Source organism: Haliotis asinina, chromosome 7 (assembly GCF_037392515.1).
Source record: "Haliotis asinina isolate JCU_RB_2024 chromosome 7, JCU_Hal_asi_v2, whole genome shotgun sequence".
NCBI lineage: Eukaryota > Metazoa > Mollusca > Gastropoda > Lepetellida > Haliotidae > Haliotis > Haliotis asinina.
Window position 1 is genome coordinate 39,069,159 of NC_090286.1, and position 23,823 is coordinate 39,092,981.

Consider the following 23,823-nt stretch of genomic DNA (forward strand, 5'->3'; position numbering starts at 1 on the left):
GAGGATACAGGTTTTTGAGAAAGTGGTTTGCACACTTCATTTTCAGTCATTTTTCAATGGTCACATAACAACATTTCAGGACAGAGGGGGTTCGCACCCCTGCACCCCCTCTGGATCCGCCCATTGTCTGCAGGATGTTATTCCTCACTCCTGGTTTATTGGATGTTTACTAACAACATAACTGCATTCAGTCAAAAACAGAACATCTGTAAACATACTTGTGATCAGTACCGCCTTAAACCTGCATTACTCACAGGTACTTTCACACAGTGTTGTTTTATTTTTCAAAGTTCTTAGACTTAACCTTGTTTTCAAATTACTGATTTAATAAACTAAGCTGGCTAAGTTTAGCTCTGGACGTATCAACGCATTAAGGCATTGGACAGGTACCTCCCACATGTCCTCTAGATTTCCACTTCCCCATGGACTATTGGAGAAAATAATCATGCTAATTAAAAGATCGCACAAGCAATTGTTCATATGATATACTTGGATTAACTTTCCATGTTCCATAAAATCAAGCTTATATTCAGTATCATAACTAACACGTGGTTACTGGGCTCTGTCTTGCCATCTTATACCAACAGGTGAAGGGGCAATAAGCAGCCCACAGACCCTGTTTTGTAAATAATAAAGATGCAAATCCAGACCATAAGGGAGAACCGGGAGCTAATGGTACAAACAAACAAAAAAGTAGGCCACTTTATCCTCCATAGAGGGATTTCATCATGAATAGCCTCAGTCCATACAAATGTACCAAAAACAAACATGCAAACAATCTGTAAATAATAATAAGTAATAAGCGGGAGACATTCAGACATATAGGTATGGTCTTGAAAAACAATCAACATATCCGTGACACGTTTGGATCCATAATTACAGGATCCTGGCATGATCTGTAAAGCTTGAGCCTCTGAAAGTAAGAAATTTTGATAGACATATACTGAATGAATTAGCCCTCAGTGAGCTCTGAGATAAAGAACCTTTGATGGTCTAGACTGGCTTCAGACTCGATTATTGCATTATAGAAAGGGTTGGTCTATAAGTCTGGAGTATGAGACAGATAACTGTTACATGTACAGCCATACAGAGCTAATGTGGTTCTTACAAGGGGGTAAACGCATTTTAAAAAAGTAATCTCCTAGTTATGCTAGTGTTATAGTGTCTACTTCAGGACAGCCATGTCCAAATATTTCTACAGACCAAAAACCATGTGGCCAGGTTATATGATATTTAGTTATTATTATTCAATCTGCAATCTTCATCTTTATCACTACCGCAGAGTACATTGTTTTGTCAGCTACCTTGTTCCTCTTTGTCACTTCCATTAATTACTGTATATGACATTTATGGCCTTTATTGGTCATCCCTCTTGGCTGTGTCTGTCATCACATCAACTGTAGAAGGAAGTGCTATTAGTTTCTCTATCTGTCCATTGTTGAATCTTTGCCTGCCTATTGTTGTTAAAAACTATATATATGTATGCTCACATCTATACTGGACGTGAGATGTGAGTGTGGAGACCGGTTTCCGACTGTCTTTGTATGGACGACCGGGAGCAGGATTATGCCGCTCGCAGGAAAGGTCTTGGGGTTGAGCTGGAAGTCCACTCACCTCATTCATGTATACGTGTTTGTCATGTCTTGTGAAACCAACTAAAGAAGTTTGAACGACTAGATTATGCCTTCGTCTTCATCAACGTATTCATCATTTCGTCAAAGTATTGCATGTATGTAATCACGTCGATCACATACTACCCGTTGACACTAGCATTTGCATTTCTGAAAATAGAACCCGTGAAGGTTCCGGAGTAGAACAGGCCTTCAGCAACACATGCTTGCCATAAAAGGCGACTATGCTTGTCGTAAGAGGCGACTAACGGGATCTGGTGGTCAGGTTTGCTGACTTGGTTGGGACATGTCATCGGTTCCCAACTGCGCAAATCGATGTTCATGTTGTTGATCACTGGATTCACTGGTCCAGACTCGATTATATAATGACCGCCGCCATATAGCTGGAATATTGCTGAGTGCGGCGTAAAACTAAACTCACTCACTCATTCTGAAAATAGATACTCTGTATAGAGATCTGGGCAAGCGGGTGTCTTTCATTTAAAAATGCTTTGCAAATGTAAAAGCCAATGTACAGGAAGGTGCAGCTGTAAGAGCTTTAACCATTGTGCACTTCATCATGTGTATGTAGACTTGAAATCCCATGATCTTCTTATTGTTGACACTGACTAACATGTCAACTGGGAATACACTATGCCTGTTAAAGCATTTAATGCGAATTGATGTGAAGGAAATGTTGATTACGTTATGTTGAAATACACCATTCTTTGATGAGCAACGAAAGACATCTGAAATAACATGTATGTATGTATGTATGTATGTATGTATGTATGTGTGTGTGTGTGTGTGTGTGTGTGTGTGTGTGTGTGTGTGTGTATGTATGTATGTATGTATGCATGTATGTGTGTGTGTATTTATGTATGCATGTATGTATGCATTCATTACATGTATACATTTAGTAGCTTTCTGATATGTGGTGTGATTGTAATGATAGTCCAACAGTATCTTCGACATATTTGGTATCGCTGGTACTATGTAAAACACGGAGCTTTATTGTTGAACAGACATTATGTAATATGGCTGGTATAAATACAAAGTACCAACTTTTGTTTCCTGGTAATGGGTTTTCATGCATATGGTAACAACCAAAGTTATAGATGATCTTCAAATGTTATAGCTGAATCAGAGAAAAACACATTATTTTGGAAAAATACCTTTGATTTGTGTAGCTCAACTCATATTCTCTCGTCAAACGCGCCCTCTCTATTAACATTGACGTTTGACCTTACCAAACTAATTTTGCGATAAACATATATGAAATATTATAGTCCATAACCATGACCTGAGCATTCCCAAACTAATATTGTGATGAAAATCGGTCAAGGCAAATCCGAGTTATTAAATTTAACACTTATCTATCGATTAAAAGTCGATTAACTGACATGACAGGTTGCACCTTCAAAGAGTTCCTGCATGGTAGTCACGCACGGCAGCTGATGACAACCGCCATCAAATCAAAGCTGAATCATCTATGTTGTGAAAAATGACATGGCATTCGGTCGCCAGAACTGCACCACATTTTCACCATTTTAGTGTTTTATCTTCTAGGCCAAAAAGGGACAGACGGTGGAGTAGTTTCGTCTTAAAACATTGGTTCATAATTGAGGCTCCGGGGTAATACGAAATATATGAGTCCACAGTGTCATGTCCATTTCTGGTGTTTCCAGCCGCAATATGGCTTGGGAAAACTAGAGCAGGATTCACTCTCACTCTCAGTATGTGGCTGCTCTCCGTGAGGTCCAAGAAATGCACATGGGTTTCCGCTGAAGATGAAAGCCTGCATGCTGAGCTTCGTTGACTTGTAATCAACTGACATCAATTTGCTGAGCGTAATTTACTCAACGTACATTACAGATGGCCACATCTGTTGCAGCAACGATTTCCTGATTAGAATCATGTGTGAAAGCGATGTACCTTAAGGATATAAGTCTACTAACCAGTAACAAGCGTGATCTTGACGGGTACAGTCATCCCAGGACTGCGTATACATTTCACAGAGCAATGTTCAGGTGGATCCTCAGTGTGTTGATTCTTTTGTGGCTGTGTGTCACTGTGGCTATTGATTACTATGTTTGGAACAGGATTTCCAACAAGGAACTAGAGTACAGTCAGACTCACACATACATGGATTTCCCCATTCATGAGGATGTTAAGTCACCATTCATTAGAAGCTCTGACATTGTGAGCACTGGATGTGAGAATACTTGTCGTGGTAAAGGAACCATAGATCTACTATACATCGTCCATTCGGCTCCAAACAATTTTGACTTTCGGACAAACATACGAAAAACCTTTGCAAATCAAACATTCTTTCCTCACCATGAAATACGAATAGTTTTCCTTCTTGGGAAACCGGAGAATGAAGTGACGCAGTTACGTATACTACAAGAGCAGACGACATACGGCGATGTTGTTCAAGGCTCGTTTCAAGACTCGTATCAAAATCTTACCCTCAAAGCAGTGTTAGGTCTTAAGTGGGTCAGTGAAAAATGCGCAAATGTTTCGTTTGTGGTGAAGATAGACGACGACACCTTTGTACAGACCTTCAGTATATTAGAACAGTATTTGCCTCGCTACAAGAAGCACAAGAAGTTGGTATTTTGCAACGTGTGGAAAAAAGGTGATATGCCGATTCGGCGCCAAGGAAAATGGGACATAGTAGACGACGAAATGAAAGGATATGACAGGTTTCCATGGAAATACTGCAGTGGTTTTGCCGTCATGATGACTGGAGACTTACTGCCCTTGCTGTACAAAGCTTCTCTTTCTGTGCCCTTACTGTGGGTGGACGACGTATACTTAACAGGGATTTTAGTGTCCAGGATAAAACATGCAAAGTTCGTGAACGTGCATCTTGACGTGCATAGCTCGTTAAAAGCACCGGTTATCAAAAGGTGTTTCAGTCGCCCCGATTGTCGACTTCTCTTTTGTGGATCAAAATCTCTGAATTTGGAAGAACTCTGGAAAATGGTTTTGCAGAATCGCAATGAACATTACAGAAGAATCTCTCAACGCCACCGTTTGTCCTATAAAACGGTCTGAAACAAAATCGGGTGAATAGGCACCGGAAGAGTTGGTTTAGTTTTACACCGTTTTTAGCAATATTCCAGGAATATCATGGAAATGGGCTTCACACCTGGGTCTTTGACATGGGGAGCAAACGTCTTAACCACTGAGCTGCCCAAAAGGCACAAGGTGGCACTTGGAGCACAATAGTGCAGTGGTAAGGCATCTGCCTATTATGCTGAAGGCCCAGCTTCGATCCCTGGTAGGGGCACCTAAGTCCAAGATGGCCACATTCCTATAGTGCCCTTGCACCAGGTTCTTTGATCCACATTTTTTCACTGTAAAACTGTAAAACTGGTACCTGTGGGAATGTGCTGGCAAGTGATAAGTTCATTGTGGTTAACAGGCATCATTGCTGTATAATCCCCAGGGAATTGAAAAAGTATCAAAAAGTAGGATTGTGTTCAATGAAAGTGATAGTGAGTGATTGAGTTTAGTTTTAAGCCACACTCAGGAATATTCCAGCTGTATGGCGGCGGTGTGTAAATAATGGAGTCTGGACCAGACAATCCAGTGATCAACAACATGAGCTACAATCTGTGCATTTGGGAATCGATGACATGTGTCAACCAAGTCAGCGAGCCTGACCACCCGATCCTGTTAGTCGCCTCTTGCAACAAGCATAGTCGCCTTTTATGGCAAGCATGGGTTGCTGAAGGCCTATTCTACCCCATGACCTTCTTGGGTCGAACAGTGATAGTAATGTACCCTGAACAGGCAATATGCCTTGATATGCACACCATATAGGCTTGTTACTATTATTATCTGAACATATGGAAAGTTTGCCTGGGACACTTTGTATGGACCTGAAAGAGTGGTCACACACACCTGCTTTGAGGGCAGTATCAGATACTGCTGACCATTTTATATCACTCAAACACAGAAAAATGAATTGTGCATTTTCTGTTTGTGCTTCCCAAACCAGGACAGTGAGTGAGTGAGTTTGGTTTAACATTGTTTTTAGCAATATTCAAGCAATATTACGTCAGGGACACCAGACTTCCATGTGGTGAACTGAACCAGGGCCCCGTTTCACAAAACTCTCGTAAGCCTAAGGTATCGTAACTTTTCTCGTAGCATTTGTACCTGGTATACTGTAACATAGGAGGTGGCTTACGGGCCCAGGAGGTCAGGACGATGAACTAGGCTAGGCTTGATAGAGAAGAGGCACTGTAGTGCTACTGCATAAGTTTATCATGTACAATTACAAGTTTTCTGTTTCTGTATAATCGTTTTAATAGTTTGAAATCTCACACCTCAACATGACTGGTACCTTACATAACTGAGTATGTACAAATCAAATCATTGATTGATATGAGTAATGATCCAAAACAATGACACAAAATTAACCAAGAAACTGAGTCAAACTACCCAATTCATTCAGTTTCTATACAAAATGCTGGGTACTTCCTAACAAGAAATCTCCAATCCCCTACATGTGTAAGAGACATCAAATAGATTTGACATAGTGGCATCAATTGCAAAGTGAACAGTCAAGAAATTGGTTTCTGAAAATATCCACACCTGGTTGCCATTGTGGCCATCCAATCACAAGCATTTATGTTATCAAGTGTGAGAAAAATGAAACCTTCTCTCCCAATGATCATATATCACCAGATTAAAAGTATGACATGACACATGCTTAGTTTTATAGATTTATTATGTTATAAATACAAATGATTAATCATGTCCAGAAATGACCAGGAAACATGCAACTTGATGTGAAGCAGACATATCATCACTACAACGACTGATAATGATGGAGTGAAGCTCAAGCGTAAAGAAGAGTCGCTTTCATTTCTATCTTGTCGCAAACTTTTCTTCAGACCATTGCATGTACTTGCAGCAAGTACAGCCTTTTCACATTCAAGATGGTGATTGTTTACACAACACAAGTATGAAATTATGTCTCAACATGAACCTCACAATTCAACATCATGTTGCAGCAATACAGTTTCCAAATACATCACAACGGGCTTACAGATGTCGAGTGCATCATATTCAAGAGATCATGTTTGACATAGAGTCTAAGACATTTGTTTTGTGATCAGATGGATTAGCTCTGGCCTCGTAAGTACAGATTGTAACCTCGTGACGGTGAGCCTGCAAGGATAGAAGCCATACAATGGTATACTCCGGCACTGAGTTATTTTAACACATGTACTCATCAAAAGAAACTCATTTATATTATAATACATAGTTTGAGCCCTATTAGATACTAGTGAGTGAGTGAGTTTAATATTATGACGCACTCAGCAATATTCCAGCTACATAGAGGCAGTCTCTAAACAATCAAGTCTGGACCAGACAATCCCATGATCAACAGCATGAACACCGACCAGTGCAACAGGGATAAGATGACATGTGTCAGCCAAGTCCATACTGCTGTCTCACATGGTAATAAATGCAATCTTTTAAGGTCTTTTGACATGACTGGTGATGGAACCACTAACCGTCTGTCTTCTGGCAGGTGCTCTCCCCACCATGCCACTGAGGCAGGTTATGAATATTTTTCAGCACATTTACTTGCACATTTGGTAGGAATATATGCGTGATCCTTCTCGAATTTTAACTAGACATAAAGTTCATATTTAAATTTGGTTAATAGATTTGAACATCCTATCGTGATTTACTTAAATACTTGCTTCATGATAAAATAAATTTTAAGTCATAAACATTTCATTTTAGTTTATGTTAAAAAACATTTAAATACTCTGTCGTCATTAATACTACCTGAGTGAAATCTCCTCTCAGACCAATGTAATACACAAGAGTTGAGTCATTGCCAAAGTTACCGGGGAAATGTATGGTTAAGTGTTCAACACTGTTGAATCTTGCAGCCCTGAAATATGTAAGGAAAGTAAAGAATGAGAGCCGAGAACATAATCAATATCTACTGTGTGTATACCAAATTCAGATTGTCACTATTTTTCAAATTTTGCAGAGAAACACTCCAGTTTTTTCGGGGTTTTGTTGTGTCCCTCACCGTGACATTTCTGGGAAATAGCTAAATGCTGTATAACATCATACTGACTCACTTTCTTTTTCTCATTTTGAAATTAGTTTACAAATTTATTACTAAAATATTTTCTGTATCAAAAACAAGAACAAATCTAACACATGCAATTGGAACAAAATATGATGTAACACGAACATGCCAAAGTTAAGTTCCTGATTGTCATAGATGTCCACAGCATCAAATATGCATTTTGAGAGAACTCATAAAACAAGTCTTACACTACTAATAGAGAAATACTGCATAAATTGGAAAACATTGTTTGGTCCCACTATGGCCTAAATGAAGAGTTAATTACCTTCTGAACAAAAAAAGTTGAGCAATGACAAATTTTCAATATGGATGTTGTGGCAGCCATATTATAACTTGTAGAAGTATCAGCTTTCCTGAACCCCCCAAAAGACCAGATTTATCTGACACCAGACAAAAAGGTCATGGTATAAGTTCACTTGACTTGATCTATCAATACTGAGGGAATATACCCACATCACAACCAGAAGTGGTCTTCAAGAAAAAACAAAACAAAACTATTCAAACCGTATAAGTGACATCTTACTTTGTTGCATATTCTAACATCCCCTGAGGGTCTGGGTGTAGTTCATACTCTTGCTCTGCTTCAATGCTGACATCATCAAAAGTCATCCCTGGACGATTCTTGAATCTACAGTAATTAATTATGTAATTAGTGTCTAAAATAATCATTAAGAGAGTGTATATTTTATCTCCCTGCACACGTAACCTTCTAGCAGTAGCAAATACGTCTGTTTCAGCAGCAAAGAGTATATAACTTTTTAACATAAAATGCATTCTCATAACAAGTGCAAAGAGTTAAAATTTAACAAACTGTATAAAAGTGGTGTTCCACGAGAAAATAATACCAATCTATCATGAATGCTACAAGTACAATCAACAAAAAGAATAATCAAAAGTACAGTCATAAGAAATAAAATATGATTAGCCTGGATTGTATTCTACAGTAACTCAATAACTTTGACTCAGACAGGAAACTGGGTATTTGTGTGGACAAAGTAGGCTATCCCTTTGAGATAAATAAACTTACAATCTCATTCTTGAAGGATGACTGTCATCTTGTCCACCAATGACAATAACCCCTTTCAATTTTACACTTCCAGTGAATCTGAATTGACAAAACAAAGAAATGTTTGATAATTTTCCCATTTAAAACAAACGTTTTATTTGGAATTATACTTTCTCAGTACTGCAACTTTTAATCAATTTATGGGTTAAATACTAATCAGGATTCTAACCCACATTCTTTGAGTAAGGCTTCAATTGCGAGCCCACAGAAGTCAGCTATCCAATCAGAAATTTAAATTACATGTGACCACTTTCCTTGGAGTCACTTTACCAATTTTTAGCAAAACTGGTAACTTAACTAGGTAACATATACGTGATATATAGCCATTATCTTCAACATATTCAAATACTGATGTACTGAGTGCACCATGTAATGATAAGTCTTTGATTAATGATACACAATATTCAAATATATTTTTGCATAAAATGAGACATATAAATATGATAAATGTATATAAATTATTAAATATTTAGGCAATACACAAAGCTCTAAATACATGATACATGATACTGGACACCCAGATAGTAACTACCAGGTATTTATCAGTAATCATAGTCTTTCCCATTAGATGAAATACCAAGATCCACTGCCTATTGATGAGTTTGAGACTGTTCAAATATATGCAGAGTACTGGAAGGTTTGCTTACGGTATATTGAAAATTAATTCTTCATCAACATCACTTTCAACATACTGAAACAGAAAAATAAATGACCTTATAAAATTTGATCAATACAAAACAAATAATATCATAAATATATACATGAAGTACTTTAAAGTCCAGCTGTCTTCATTGGTGAATTATATTATCATATTACATTATTATACATGTATTTAAAGACATGATTACCTTTCATGTATAAAAAGCTACAAATAAAAGACAAACTAAAGCAAAAGCCATCAGAGTTGATATATATGAATAACGTTAATGCAAATAACAACTAAACAGAAAGAAATTAAATCTTTTCATGAGTATTTCATTCACATTTTCATCATGTGAAAACCTCTGATACAAAGATAATTATGACATTGTCTAAGGGAGACCATCGTATGACGACCACGCGATTGTCTCCCTTTAATATATCACACTAGAACAGTCTAGAACCTTGTCCTTGTCCAGTCTTTGATCCCATGGCTTGAATATAGTCTTGCCCGATCCATCCACTGTTTCATTCAAACACTCCACACGTTCTGTGTCGATCTTTGTATAGAGGCTGAATTGAGCAGCCATTTCTGATTCTGAAGGATGGTCATGTCCACCTCCACAGTCATGGCCGTGTCCATGTCCATGTCCGTGCCCTGACATTATGAACTATCAATCCAAAATACCTTCAGGGGCGATTTTCAATCGAAAATTAAAAGATGTCTGTGCCCTGGGAGAGGAAAACGGACAATATTGACAGAAATCACACCCGCAAACTTGCTGACATGCCTTCCGGAAGAGTCTTCCTAAATTCGTCTTCTTGACAGGAGAGTTCGACTTCCGATAAACTGGTACTCTCTTCCACCAGCGCGACTCAGAGAAACGATCGCACTTGAAGTACCCCGATATACGTTTCTGTAAGCCGCAGTGGCAGACAAAAGGACAACGGAAACACTACTTAGACTGATCGGTACTGGAATACTGCCAAACTACATGATGTGTATATGGGACCCTTATCACCAATGACACCAAGCCAACATTACGAGTTCATCGGGGAGCAGCCAGATTTATAACATCAGACTACTGACAAACTGGTAGTGTCACTAAGATGCTAGAACTAGAAGACATTGGCCAAAAAAAACCACTCAAAGAACGACGGTGGAAATAAAGAACTGTACAACTCTGGGAAGGATAGCGACAAAGATATTAGCTAGCGACCAGTTATCACCGCAGACCAGTTATCTATTAGAATAAGTGTATATGAATAACAACTTCTTTAATACTAGAACACGACATTGCGATACAGGTTCTTGTATCGTGTGTGAAATGAAAACGTGTAAAATTTTACGATTGAAAACGATGCAAGAACCTGTATCGAAACGTCGTGTTCTAGTATTAAAGAAGTTGCCATCTACATACGCTTATTCCATTTTACTTCCAACTTAATAATATGCCACTCAAACAAGTCATACCACTTTTAGCCAACACCTTCCTGTAGTGCATGTGAACGATTGATTTTAACTCATATAGCCTGTCACTTAAATGATGTGTCAATATGTGAAATACTACAAAAGTAGAAATCAAACAGACTTCTCAAGTGCTACAGCTAGGTGATGGCGATCACTGGTCGCTAGCCAGTATGCTCAGAATTCTTTCTGGGCAGTTTCCAGTGCTGCCAGTGGTGCAGGGGGCAGATAACTCAACATAAATACTCATCTGTTCACTGCTGCCTTTATGTAAAAGTTATATGAACTGTTCCCTTCCCCAGTATTGTCAGTTCATCACTGAGCATCTCTATGGTGGATGTTAGGCACTCTTATAAATACATTATTATGTATTATTTTAATCTATTACAAGATAGTGAACAAGCTCGTGGCAGTATTAAAAGATCAAACTTGGATCCCCAACACCACTAGAACCAGAAGTCAAATACATTGAACTTTGAACGTGTAGTGTAACCATGGTAACACTGAGACATTTAGGCAATCCTTTTACTCAAGGACGATAACAGACTGGAACCTACTCACTGACAAGGCAGTGCAGGCACCTATTTGCGATTGTTTCATTAGTCATCAGAGACTAACCAGTGCTTGCGCACCACCCAACGCCCAGCATAATTCTCAGATCTTCTGAACTATACATGCTAGCTTCATTGAACTTGAGCATGATCCGAAGATGTGCCGTTTGGGGGTTAGACCCAGATATGAATTATATTTCTTGTTTCCATGAAAACGTGAGTTAACATGATGGCTATGAGGATGTCATCTTGTCCAGAGCAGATCTCCTAAACTATACAGGCTAGCTTAATCAAACATGGTACATATGTCAAGCATGATCCAAATGGTTAGACCCAGATATAAATTTGATTTTTTGTAGTACCTGTGGCAGCAAGTCCAACTTCGACTAAATGTGGTGGTAGGTTCTTTTCAGGAGCAGAACTTTAAGTTTCTTCGCCAAACTTGGCACTTAGATAGGTCTGGTAGTGAAGTGGTGCCTTTTATGTCTTGTTTCCATGGTAACAAGTTTTGCTTCGACTGAATTTGGTGCTACTGCTCCTCTCTGCTGCAGAACTTAAAAAAACTTTCAATTCTCTCCTTTCACCTTCCCAAATACATCCCAAAACATCTGACGTAGTTATAACTAGTATACATATGTATGAAGAGTATTTTGCCGTTGAGATGGATATTGACGACTTTGTTGTGATGTTTGAATTTGATCTGTGGGCCTTTTGACTTACATCTATGGCCCTTTTGTCTTTCCTTTGGCCCCTTTGACTTTTCTTCAACCCATTTGACTTTTTAAATTTTGGCCCTTTGGTCTTCGGCCCTTTTGACAACAACTCCAAATGAAATGTTTATACATCTACTTCAATGGGATATGTGTGTGTGTGTGTGTTATTTTGTGATAAAATGACAACATAATAAAATGATTTGATTTTATCAAGTTTTGTCTTTACTTTTGGTTATCACATAAGACTTTCACCGAGTACTTCAGATGTGTAACAGTAATTTTGAAATACACATTTAAAACTCACATAAAGTTTGTAAACTGCACAATAACCTTTTTTCTGCTCAGTTAATTTTACCCTGTAAGGAATAAACGTGTTTGATTATGCTTAATGTCAGAATGTGATAACCCAACTTTCACCTAATCCCTTCTCTTTGCTGTTACAGCAGTAGGAGGTGGGATAGCCTTGTGGTTTCAGTCTTTGCTGTCACATAATGAACTGGGTTCCATTCTCCACATGGGCACATCTTGTGGTGGAGGAGGGCTAGCATAGTGGTTAAAGTATTCTGTCATCATGATGAAGACCCATGGTTGATTTCCCAGTTGGGTACAACATGTGAAGCCAATTTCTGTATCCCCTGCAGTGATATCACCGGAACACTGCTAAAAATGGCATGAAACTAAACTCACTCACTCACTGTCATGGCAGGACGGGTGGGGTAGCCTTGCATGTGTTCATTGTCATGCCAAAGGCCTGGGCTTAATTCCACACTTGGAGTTAGTGCATAAACCCCACCCATACACCCCCACCCCACCCCTCTTCTTGTGTCACTCATCATGACATTTTTTGTAAATTGATGAAATTGAGTGAAACCTACTTACTCAGCTATACAGTCCGAAGTTTGGTTTGTTTGTTCTTTAATGCCACACTCAGCAACATTCCACTTATATGGTGACAGTCTGTAAATAATTGAATAAGGACCAGACAGTCCAATGATAAACAGTATGAACAGTGATCTCTGCAACTGGTATGCCAGCTAGTCTGCTAGTCTGACAATCCGATCTCGTTAGTCCCCTCTTATGATAAGCATGGGTTACTGAAGACCAATTGTAACCAGGATCTTATAGGGATGCAGTAATAGAGTATATCCCTCTGTGGTGTCACATATATTTCAGTTCAAAAAACATGTCATGTTGAAAAAATGTCATCTGATCCTTTAAATTGAGTAGTTTGTGCTGTACACATACAAATTTTCCAAACTACAAACAAGTTGGCAACACTCATTTTGTTTCAGATTGTTTTATTTGTCCTTTTGAAATTGTAGTTTTCATCATTTGGAGAGGTATTAATAAATCAATAATACAGCATTGCTGAAAAATACTGATAAGAAATGGGAGTTGTACTATTTATTTACATTGATTCAGTTCCAAGTATCAGGCCAAACACAGTTGCTATTTCTTTGTCATACTGTCATGCAGAGAACCAGCCCAGATACATCACCACACTGTCGCGACAATACTCAACACTGCAAACTAATTATACCACCTAACTTAGTTGAAAAACATCCTATCTAAGCCCCTTTTCATGAGTGATCATAGTATTACTTGAATGTACCTCAACATTGGTTTATGATATGTGTAGTGCTACTAAAACATACCTCAAACTTGGCTCAACATAGCTGAAGCCATAGTTGGACTGCTTTGTCTGACAAAGCTCTGATAGGATGGATGTTGGGATGTACACATATCCAGCTTCCTTAAACACACACACAGAGCTCCACATAATTTTTCAACATGAGGAGTATGTATGCCTTATTTTTTAAATATAAGAGTAGTGGAAAAAGTTAAGACCAAAAACATTGCTACTCTTGTGTAAACAGGTCAGTAAACAATAAAGCTGTACTTTTTCAGATAAATACGTTCTTAAATCCTACTAAGATTGTACACCACTGCTGTGGTGCAGACATGCTACGTTGTCTGACACTTTTCCTAATATATTGTTTACATTTTTTATCCGTACACACACCGATACGGTCCTTATCTGGAGTCCTGCACACACATTTAAGATTCTAAATATACTGAAGATTCAAGGCTTCCATTGTTTATAAAACAGGCACAATACACGCACATTGTTAAATTCTTGATTGCTTGATACCACAAGAGGCAAATGATTTCAAAATGCATTGCATGCAAATGGACAATGAGTACATTTAAGTGCTTCTGTACATTTGGAAAAGACCTATGTTCATTTAATGTCAATTAAGTCACATCCTTGGAATTCTTCAAGCAGATTCTAAGAATTTTACTATCTCTTGGTACTCATTGATTACATCAAGATGGGTGAATTTGTTTGGCATGTGGTTGAAGATGCGGACCAGGTTGAACCTCTCCCCAGATCTTCTGTTGTAGTACATTGTCATTTGTCGGACAAGGTTTAGTGCATCCTTTCTTTTCTGAAAAATTAAATAAAACGTATTTCACCTTTTAAAAAAACTAACTGATGTGACACATTTCACTAAGCTAATGTGAACCCTAAAAGATTTGTTTTGACATTATAAAGCTGACTTGATGCTGGTGCAAATGTACCACTATTACTGACAGCTTGTTGAAACACTTGTGTGTGCATTGTTTAATGCCACCAGCAGCAATATTCCAGCTACAAGATAGCCTGGACAAGATAAATCAATGCATAAATTCACACAATCAGATATGTCACCATGTCTTACAACCCAATACATTTAGTCTGATCAACACATTCCCAGTTTTAATCTATCTGTAACAGATCAAAGGGAACCACGACCCACACGATCTATGATTAATCCAAACATTCACGTTTCCATTCATCATTGTTAAAACAATGGAACTAGAGTTTACTTGTGTGGTAGAGTCATATTTACATTTATTTGTGTAAATATGGTATCAGTCTTTAAACAGTTTGGTTGTGGTTTTATTGGAGTACATTTTATATAGTATATATGGTATGTGTCTGTAGCTTGATTGCCCCAAGTTGGCCCCTGGCTCTATTGTCTCCTACTGTTCATAATTCACATAGGGCAAGCTATTCTTTGATCTCCAATTGGTTAGTTTAAAGTTGTATGTTTCCTTTTTACTAACATCAGCACATTTCACTTAGTCTACCATATACAGCCGTATGAGAAGCACTTTGCATGGCATTTCATATTTGACGGACGGCTAATTTCTTCTCCCATAATTGTCTGTGTTTCAGGTTAGATAACATAATAACAAATATTTTATGTAGGATGTAATAATTGTTAAATATAGTTATATTATGAATATCATGCATGCCTAGGTTACATTATTAATGTGTAATGTGAAGATATGAATGTGTTTTATGAATAGTATAATCTAATTCAAATAATGTGTGTTTATAGGCATTATTTTCATGTTTATTGCATCAAGATTATTATTACAAATTTACTAGTAACAATTTAAATGTTTCATGAGATTCAGGTGATACACAAGCATGTGTGCCTACACAACAGTCTTTGTCAGCCATGTTTCATATCTGTTGCTGGTAAATGTAACGTGTCTACCACTTGAGATGTCATGTCATTTCATAACTGTTTATTGTACATATTTCTATGAACATCACAGTATGTATAACTGTAGGATATATGTATATTATGTAGGTTTGTTTTATAGTGTGGGTTACTTAGTGGTGTTATGTTATTTATAGATGGGACATGCTGTGAGGATATTGTAAGGTAGACTCCACACCATCACCTAAGTACCATATATTTGATATGTATTTTATTATTTTAATGTGTTTGTATGTCATGCTATTATTGCCGCTAATAAGTGTGTGGAAATGTATGTATTTTCTGTCTGATCATAATTGTAATGCTTTGAGACAGCAATTAATCAATATGTTTTTTGTGAACTGCATGTGTTTATTAACGATGTCTACCTGGAGTTTATGTAGTTCAGGTAATTTGTATTAGTATATTGTAATTGTGTTATCTGCTGTATTAGTACATGTGTGCTATAATTGTTTTATTAATTCTCATGTTACAGGGTGGAAATCGAAACCAAAAGATTGTCTTAATAAACTGTGGCTGCAAGTCACCACTCACACCCCAGCAGGCGTTGGTCGTTTCTAAGCACCACCCCTTACCCTGCTACACTTAGACAAGATTCCAGCTTACCAGCAGTGAGTCATCATACTGCCCTGTCATCAGCACAATACCTGCACACAACAAAAACAAAGAAAGAAAATGAATGATCTGAAAAATGTCCATCTATCTATAAATGACAAATATAACTAGATACAGAAAAGTGTTTTTGTCCTTTTGAGTATTTGTACAGTTTTTATGGTTTTTAAACCACTTTCAGCCATATTCTAGACTTATCATGGTGAAAAACAGGAGAAACTGGCTTCATTATGCCCCTGTGCAGAACAGAATGCTGGTATTCAGTGTGTGATGAGCTGATTCTTTAACCATTTACCTTGGTCACAGGGCACCATGTGAAGTGGGCCATAAAGAGTCTCACTTCTGTCCACCAGGATCTCTTTGAAGTGGACATGGGAAAAACTAACCTTTGTCCCTGGAGCTCTATACAGTAGACCTGGGAGACAATCACCTTTGTCCTGGAGTTCTGTAATTCTGTAAAGTTGACCTGGGAGAGATTCACCTTGTCCCTGGAGATCTATACAGTGGACCTGGGAGAGACTCACCTTTGTCCTGGAGTTCTGTAAAGTGGACCTGGGATAGACTCACCTTTGTCCTGGAGTTCTGTAAAGTGGACCTGGGATAGACTCACCTTTGTCCTGGAACTCTACATTGAGGACCTGGGAGAGAGTCACCTTTGTCTGTGGAGATGTATACAGTGCACCTGGGAGAGACTCACTTTTGTCCTGGAGTTCTGTAAAGTGGACCTGGGACAGACTCACCTTTGTCCTGGAGTTCTGTAAAGTGGACCTGGGATAGACTCACCTTTGTCCTGGAACTCTACATTGAGGACCTGGGAGAGAGTCACCTTTGTCTGTGGAGATGTATACAGTGCACCTGGGAGAGACTCACTTTTGTCCTGGAGTTCTATACAGTAGACCTGGGAGACACTCACCTTTGTCCTCCTGGAGTTCTGTGAAGTGGACCAGAGACAGACATGGAGGGGCGTTCTCCTTCATCTGCTGGTACATGATAAGCGGTGTGAAGTACACCGACTTCCCTGAGATCATGGAGAAGAAGAACTCATATCCATCCTGACGAGGCAGAGGGTACAGGAACTGCAACAACAGTTAACATCAACTTCCACGATGGAACACATCACGGTGTATCATGGAACATTCATCTCTTAGTTCCTAATGAGACAGACTCATCCATCCCAGCATCTAACTCTGGTACATGTACAATGAAATCTCATTTTCTTTTGTCGACGTATTACTTACCTTAAGGCTAAATTACAGTGACAGTTGCATAACTTCAAGAATACATGTACAGAATAAATACAGTTCATTTTAATAATTCCATCAACTTGTACATTCCTATCTTTGGACATAATGCTCATTTGCTCCATTCATTAAAGATTTATGGAACAGACACATAAAGGATGGATTATAATGGGAACAGAATTTGTAATGAAACTTACAGACGGACATGTTTTGGCCTTTTGCATCAAGTCATCATAATCGAACGACTGAAACATTACAAGTTCAACATGTTAAGATCTAGTATAAACAGAGAGTGTTGTTGGATTCATGAATTTTTCAATTATTTGTACAATACACATTCAAGCAAAAAACATAAACTTCAAACTGCCCCCCAGGGTGGTCTGTGGTCAACCGTTTGCCAATCAAGCAGAAAAAGGACACACATCATAAGCTGATGGGACAGACAGTGTTTGCCATGATGCAGAAAAGCTGCATATTTGAGGCATACTTGTATCAAATATGCGCTGAATTTAAAGCTTGAATCATTGTTAACGCAATGCTACTGGACCCTAAGTCAGATAATCTAAGCTTGTGAGTTGCTGTTGTTTAAAACTACGTGGTTTAATGTTTGCCAGTTAACTGTTTAGTGCTGATTAAATATCTGACCTATTATTAAATAATCACAATTATGTCTTGATGAAAGTTCCTTACTGAAGTTGACTCCCCCAAACATGTCCATGACTCCCTCTCATAACACTTGGGAATCATGATGACTCCTAAATTTTCATGTTGAGGGCTTTCACTGGGCAGAGAGACATTTTTAAAGGGGAGTGAGCAATAAAGGTACCTGAAAGACTGATAAACAGTCAAACTGCTTTATGTTCAGCACCTTAACAAACAAACACAAGAAACTTGGTCGATCTTGTACTTCGTTCAGCTTAGTCTTTTTGTGGTTGTCTTACCTGCAAAACTGCATACACACATTCCTTCTTACTGTGGTATTCCTTCCAGATCTGAATTAACAGAAAAATTACAGAGTTTTATTATCTATAAGAACATACATCAGTTGTGGAGTTATCCCCCATCATGGAACAGTCATTATATTTACCAAGAACAGCATACAAGTGAGTGAGTGGGTGGGTCTAGTTTTACGCCGCACTCAGCAATATTCCCACAATATGGTGGTGGTCTGTAAATAACTGAGTCAAGACCAGACAATCCTGTGATCCACAGCATGAGCACAGAACTATGCATCTGGGATACGATGACATGTGCCAACCAAGTCAGTGTGTCTGACCCCCTGATCCTGTTATCGCCTGATATGACAAGCATGGGTTACTTAGTGAGTAAGTGAGTTCAGCTTTACGCCACAGTCAGCAATATTCCAGCTATATGACGGTGGTGGGTTACTGAAGATCAATTCTAACCCACATCTTCACTGGTGAAAAAGCTTACACACTGGTAAGTGTTGTGTTTTACTTGGTGAATAACAATAAAGTAATAAGTGGTGTCATTTCCCATCACTAGCGTTCAACTTGCAACAAGTCACTTTGTAGTACACCTACAATTTAAAACACTTCATGTATACTGCTACTGTACAATGTCTGTATTGACAAATTTGAAAATGAACTCAGATTTGAAAAATGCCCAAAAGTACTGAAGAAATGGAAAGTACTACATAATTATGTGCATGAACTGAAATCACCGGGATGGTTTTTAATTACATTGATGACTAATACAACCACTCAATGGTAGTCCTTTCTGTCTCAAAGTCTCTTGTCAGAATCAGTGCTGTGCTGATACAACTGGCTCCATGAAAACACAAACCTCCTCAATCTCTTCTGCTGTCTTATCCCTGACTAGTTCTGTCTTCATGATACTGTCTAGCCCCTGGAACAAACAGCAACATAAGCAACACATTCACACCCATTATATTACATGGACCAGACTGCTATACTAGACCTGTGCAAACCAAAAATAAAGTAGCCTTAGCATGTAAGCCCTAATTAAACAAGGTCATGTGTGCTCTAAGATAAGGTAAAGACTTCAAAATACGTACAGTGAAAATATTGTCAAATTAAGATGTCTCTACTGGTTCCACATGCTCACTAGTATCCCTGACTAGCCCCATAATACAGGCCTTTTGTAAACAAAGTCATCTGTCAGCTAAACTCAAGATTTCGAACAAGTAGAGTGATAGAAAATGTCCAATGCCAAAGATCAAAAGAGGTCTTCACTGGCAGCATGTGCTTACAGGTATTCAAAGGGATGATGGTACCTTAGGAGAGGCCTTCCCTTCAGCCTCTGCTTTAGCTTTGGCCTCCGCCTCTGCTTTCTGCAGCTGCTCTCTGATGAAGGCTCGGTCCTTCCTCATCTCCTCTTCAATGTGATGGATTTTCTCCTGGTAGACCTCAGGGGAGGATCTGTATGGGGCCAAAGTGTGTACAGTTCTCGTAGAGTCTTTAAGTCAGTTACACCAACACGGACAGTGGGGTAGCCTAGTGGTTAAAGTGTTCGCTTGTTGCGCCAAAGACCCACATAGGATAATGTGTAAAGCCCATTTCTTGTGTCTCCTGCTGTGATGTTGCTGGAACATTGCTTATACAGTAACAGCAGTGTAAAACCATGCACTCATTCACTCTAAAACATGTACATGTACTGCAATACAGAATACTCAGTTCTGAGGATTAAACAAGATTGTACAACTAATACATGCTGTTATCCATCACAAAGTTCCACAAATGTGGAAAACACAGTTCTGTTCAAACTCCTGGAAAAATCAGTACCATCAATATATATTACATGAAAGTATTCAGCTGAAACATGTGGATGACATTGTACAACAAAACTAACACATGTCATCAACACAAAAATTTCTCCAATGTTGAGAATACCAGGAAAATTATTGTGAAAATGGTTTGTAATAATATTTTTATATGAAATGGTCGTTCAGCTAATATCATTAAGTAAAAATACTAGTAGGTCAGTGTTGGAAAGGAAGTAACATTTGACATTTATTTCTAAGTACCGTAAACAATCGTGCACATCAGTTAGATACACAAATGTAACTTTTCATTTGAATTTGACTCAGGAGCATTTAGTTTTAGATAAAGCTTCTCAATACCTAAAAAAACAACTTGTAATCATCAGTGTCTGGTTCATGTTTCAAAACGTTACAGCTTTCATATCAAACATGTTTAAAGGTTGCAATAGCAAAGGTATTTCACTGACTCAACAGAAAGTTCAATGCATTGACTCAAGTTTTAAAGTAAGGAATATTTTGTTAACATATTACTGAATCCTGTACGCTTTTCATTAGACAAACCTTTTTAAATCCAGCAGCTTTTTCTTATACTTGTCAAAGTAAGGATTGTCCTCCATGTTCACCTTCACGTCATCATCATACTTGTCTGATGATGTAGATGAATATCTAAGGTTAAGATACTTCCTAAGGTGCTGTCGTTTCAGTAGACTACCCACTCCTGAAATCGTCATGGTGATTCCTTGAGAATCAGAGATGGTTGAGAGAAACCTGTGTTGTTTCTTCCCACTGGCATAGAGTCTCCAGCAATTCTGACAGAGTCGGACACTTTGTCTTTGTAATATAGACATGTTGTGCTATTGACTGGATTCACTTCATTCAGCCTGGAAAATTTATTGAGAGAAAATTTATTGAATGTGAAAAAATGCAGATGGTTTCATTTTAAATGGAATGGTACGTCAGTTGCCTGTTTTGGAAACATTAAGAATGAAGGCTCACTATATTGTTAAGTGTACACGTGCATCATGATCATAGTGATCTTTAGCATTGTAATATGTATCAAACATGTTGTCTTTAACGTGAAAGTGGTGACCTGGTGGTTGACAGAGTGAGCATGTGCAGAGCCTTCATAAAATGATTCTAGAGACAGTTGTTTTTATATTCCTGCTCAGAAATTCAAGTTCCATGTCCCATGAGCAAGTGGCCCAATTTATTCGTCATTTTTTATGATCAGCTGGTGATTAGTTTCTTTTTCTTGAAAACACTTGTATCATTCGATTTTCAGAATTTACGGCCTTTTCCATTTACAAGCGGATTTTAAGTGGGCATTACAAAATTATATTTGCCCCTCAGTTTAACCAATGGTTGATGTAAAACAGAAAAGAGATTCTGAATCAGGTGCCTCTTGATCTTGTCCCAGCGTTGATGCCGATATTTGCCAGCTAATTATTGGTTGATCGGACAACAGAATTGATTGACATTTCTCTTTAAGACATGATAAGTCATGTCTTAAACAAGTGACAACTGTCATTTGCGATGCCTTACCGGTTACACGAACATGAGGTGAGTTAACGTTGGTAAGAACCGGAGAGAGCAGTTTGGGTTACCCTATCATTTGGAATGTAGGGCGAAACTAGGATTTTCACACGATGAAACGTTTTTGCAGTGAAAGTAAAAGAATCAGATGACAAGTGTTTACAAATGTTGTAAAATTAATAAGAGTAGAAAATTCAAACACAAAGCAATGAAACTTGAAGAATGTGAGAACTTATACGTCCTAGCTTGCGACCATATAATACATTAATATTATGTGGTCTGGAAATTCAAGGTACGTGAGTTTAGTTTTACGCCGCATTCAGCAATATTCCAGCTATGTGGCGGTGGTCTGTACATAATCGAGTCTGGACCAAACAATCCAGTGATCAACAGCGTGAACATCAAAACTGACGTGTGTCAACAAAGTCAATGAGCCTGACCATCCGATCCCGTTAGTCGTCTCTTACGACAAGCATGGGTGACTGAGCACATGCTCTGCCACCGTATCACAAGGTGATATTCACGGGATTGTCTAGTTCAGACCCGATTTGTTTACTAACAACACCATACATGCAGGTGGCTAACAAATATCTGCTCGTGATATACAGTATGGTTCAAAATTATTGAGAATAGCTAAAGCGTTTCATATTATTAAACGAGAACAAATCAGATAAAATTGAATGTATTGTAAAAGTGAACTGACCTTTTCATGTTGTGTAGGTAACAATTTAATATTTTATCAAGTCTCCTTGAGCTTCACGGCACAGTCTAAGACGGGTAGGCATACTTCCTATCAGAGAGGTTAGTGTCTCGTGAGTTATGCTGTCCCAGTATCGGACCACCTCTCTCTTCACGTCTTCAATTTTTGTCAACCCCTTTTGATTCACACATTCCTTCATCATCCTCCAAATGTTCTCAATGGGATTTAAGTCAGGACTATATGCAGGAAATGGTAATGCAGTCACATTTTTCTCCTGAAACCACTGCTTGGCATGTTTTGCGGTGTGTTTAGGATCATTATCTTGCTGCAAAATCCAGTCATTTCCATAAAACACATGTGCACTTGGAAGGAGAAAATTATCTAATATGTTAGTGTAGCGTTGACTAGTCAGATTTCCCTCAAACACACACAGCGGGGTCGTTCCTAATAAGGATATCCCTCCCCATGCATGAAACTTTGGGCTGTATGTAGGTCGTCGATACAACGGTGCTGACGCAGACTTTGTCCATATTTTCACATTATTGGGATATACCCATATTGAGCTTTCATCAGTAAAAATCACATTTTCCCAGTCAAAGTTTTCATGTGCCAAACACCACTCAACACGCCTGTCTTTATGTTCTTGTTTCATGAGAGGAGAAGGCATTCCAGTCTTTTTCTCCCATCTAAGATCAATCAAATTTCTTCTAAGTGTAGATTTTGATACAACTGTTGATCCCCTTTCTATCATTTCATACCTGATGTTGGAGATGCTTGCCCTTTGCTTTTTAGACGCTAAAATTCCCAGCCGGACGCGATCTGAGAAGTCCAATTTTCTGGGGCTCCCTGCTCCTTTCTGGTGCCCCAAATCCTTTCCCTCTTTAAAATTCTTCCTAATCCTATACACAGTAGAAAGAGGAGTTCCTGTTCACACTGCCAATGTATTTACATCATCAATTCCTTGATTACACAACTCAAAAATCAACCTTCTTTTATCTTCAGCAGACATTGTTGACAGTGCTGAGGAAAATGACGTCTGCTACAAATTCAGGGGAGGTAACTCTAATTGTACTATACTCAGTAGGCCAAGATGAGTTACCTCCCTTATACCATTACTTAGTTTTAAGTATCAGTGAATCAGTTGAGGTGTTAGGATAGCTCAAAGTAAGAAGAAAAATTCTCAATAATTATGAACCAGACTATACATGTACAATTGTACAACGCTGCTTTGGGCAGAGGTTTCCAGTGAACGTG

At 38.4% G+C, this 23,823-nt stretch overlaps 3 protein-coding genes across 3 annotated transcripts; 1 reads left to right on the top strand and 2 right to left on the bottom strand.

The window, feature by feature from the left end:
• The first annotated feature begins 3,632 nt into the window (after positions 1 to 3,632).
• LOC137291987 (beta-1,3-galactosyltransferase 5-like) lies at positions 3,633 to 4,621 on the top strand. Its single transcript, XM_067823540.1, has 2 exons — positions 3,633 to 4,445; positions 4,535 to 4,621. Exons 1-2 carry the CDS (start codon positions 3,633 to 3,635, stop codon positions 4,619 to 4,621), a joined length of 900 nt encoding a protein of 299 aa, XP_067679641.1.
• A 1,252-nt stretch (positions 4,622 to 5,873) lies between these two features.
• On the bottom strand, positions 5,874 to 10,290 carry LOC137290716 (PITH domain-containing protein 1-like). The gene is made up of 6 exons (XM_067821808.1): positions 9,916 to 10,290; positions 9,460 to 9,503; positions 8,774 to 8,851; positions 8,270 to 8,374; positions 7,431 to 7,539; positions 5,874 to 6,800 (listed from the first exon to the last, which is right to left on the bottom strand). Exons 1-6 carry the CDS (start codon positions 10,114 to 10,116, stop codon positions 6,699 to 6,701), a joined length of 639 nt encoding a protein of 212 aa, XP_067677909.1. The 5' UTR covers positions 10,117 to 10,290; the 3' UTR covers positions 5,874 to 6,698.
• Positions 10,291 to 13,464: 3,174 nt separating this feature from the next.
• On the bottom strand, positions 13,465 to 21,959 carry LOC137290585 (ATP synthase mitochondrial F1 complex assembly factor 1-like). Its single transcript, XM_067821627.1, has 9 exons — positions 21,879 to 21,959; positions 20,898 to 21,217; positions 19,851 to 19,995; positions 19,400 to 19,462; positions 18,535 to 18,585; positions 17,791 to 17,838; positions 17,266 to 17,428; positions 16,347 to 16,387; positions 13,465 to 14,633 (listed from the first exon to the last, which is right to left on the bottom strand). Exons 2-9 carry the CDS (start codon positions 21,182 to 21,184, stop codon positions 14,463 to 14,465), a joined length of 969 nt encoding a protein of 322 aa, XP_067677728.1. The 5' UTR covers positions 21,185 to 21,217; positions 21,879 to 21,959; the 3' UTR covers positions 13,465 to 14,462.
• Positions 21,960 to 23,823: the final 1,864 nt, after the last annotated feature.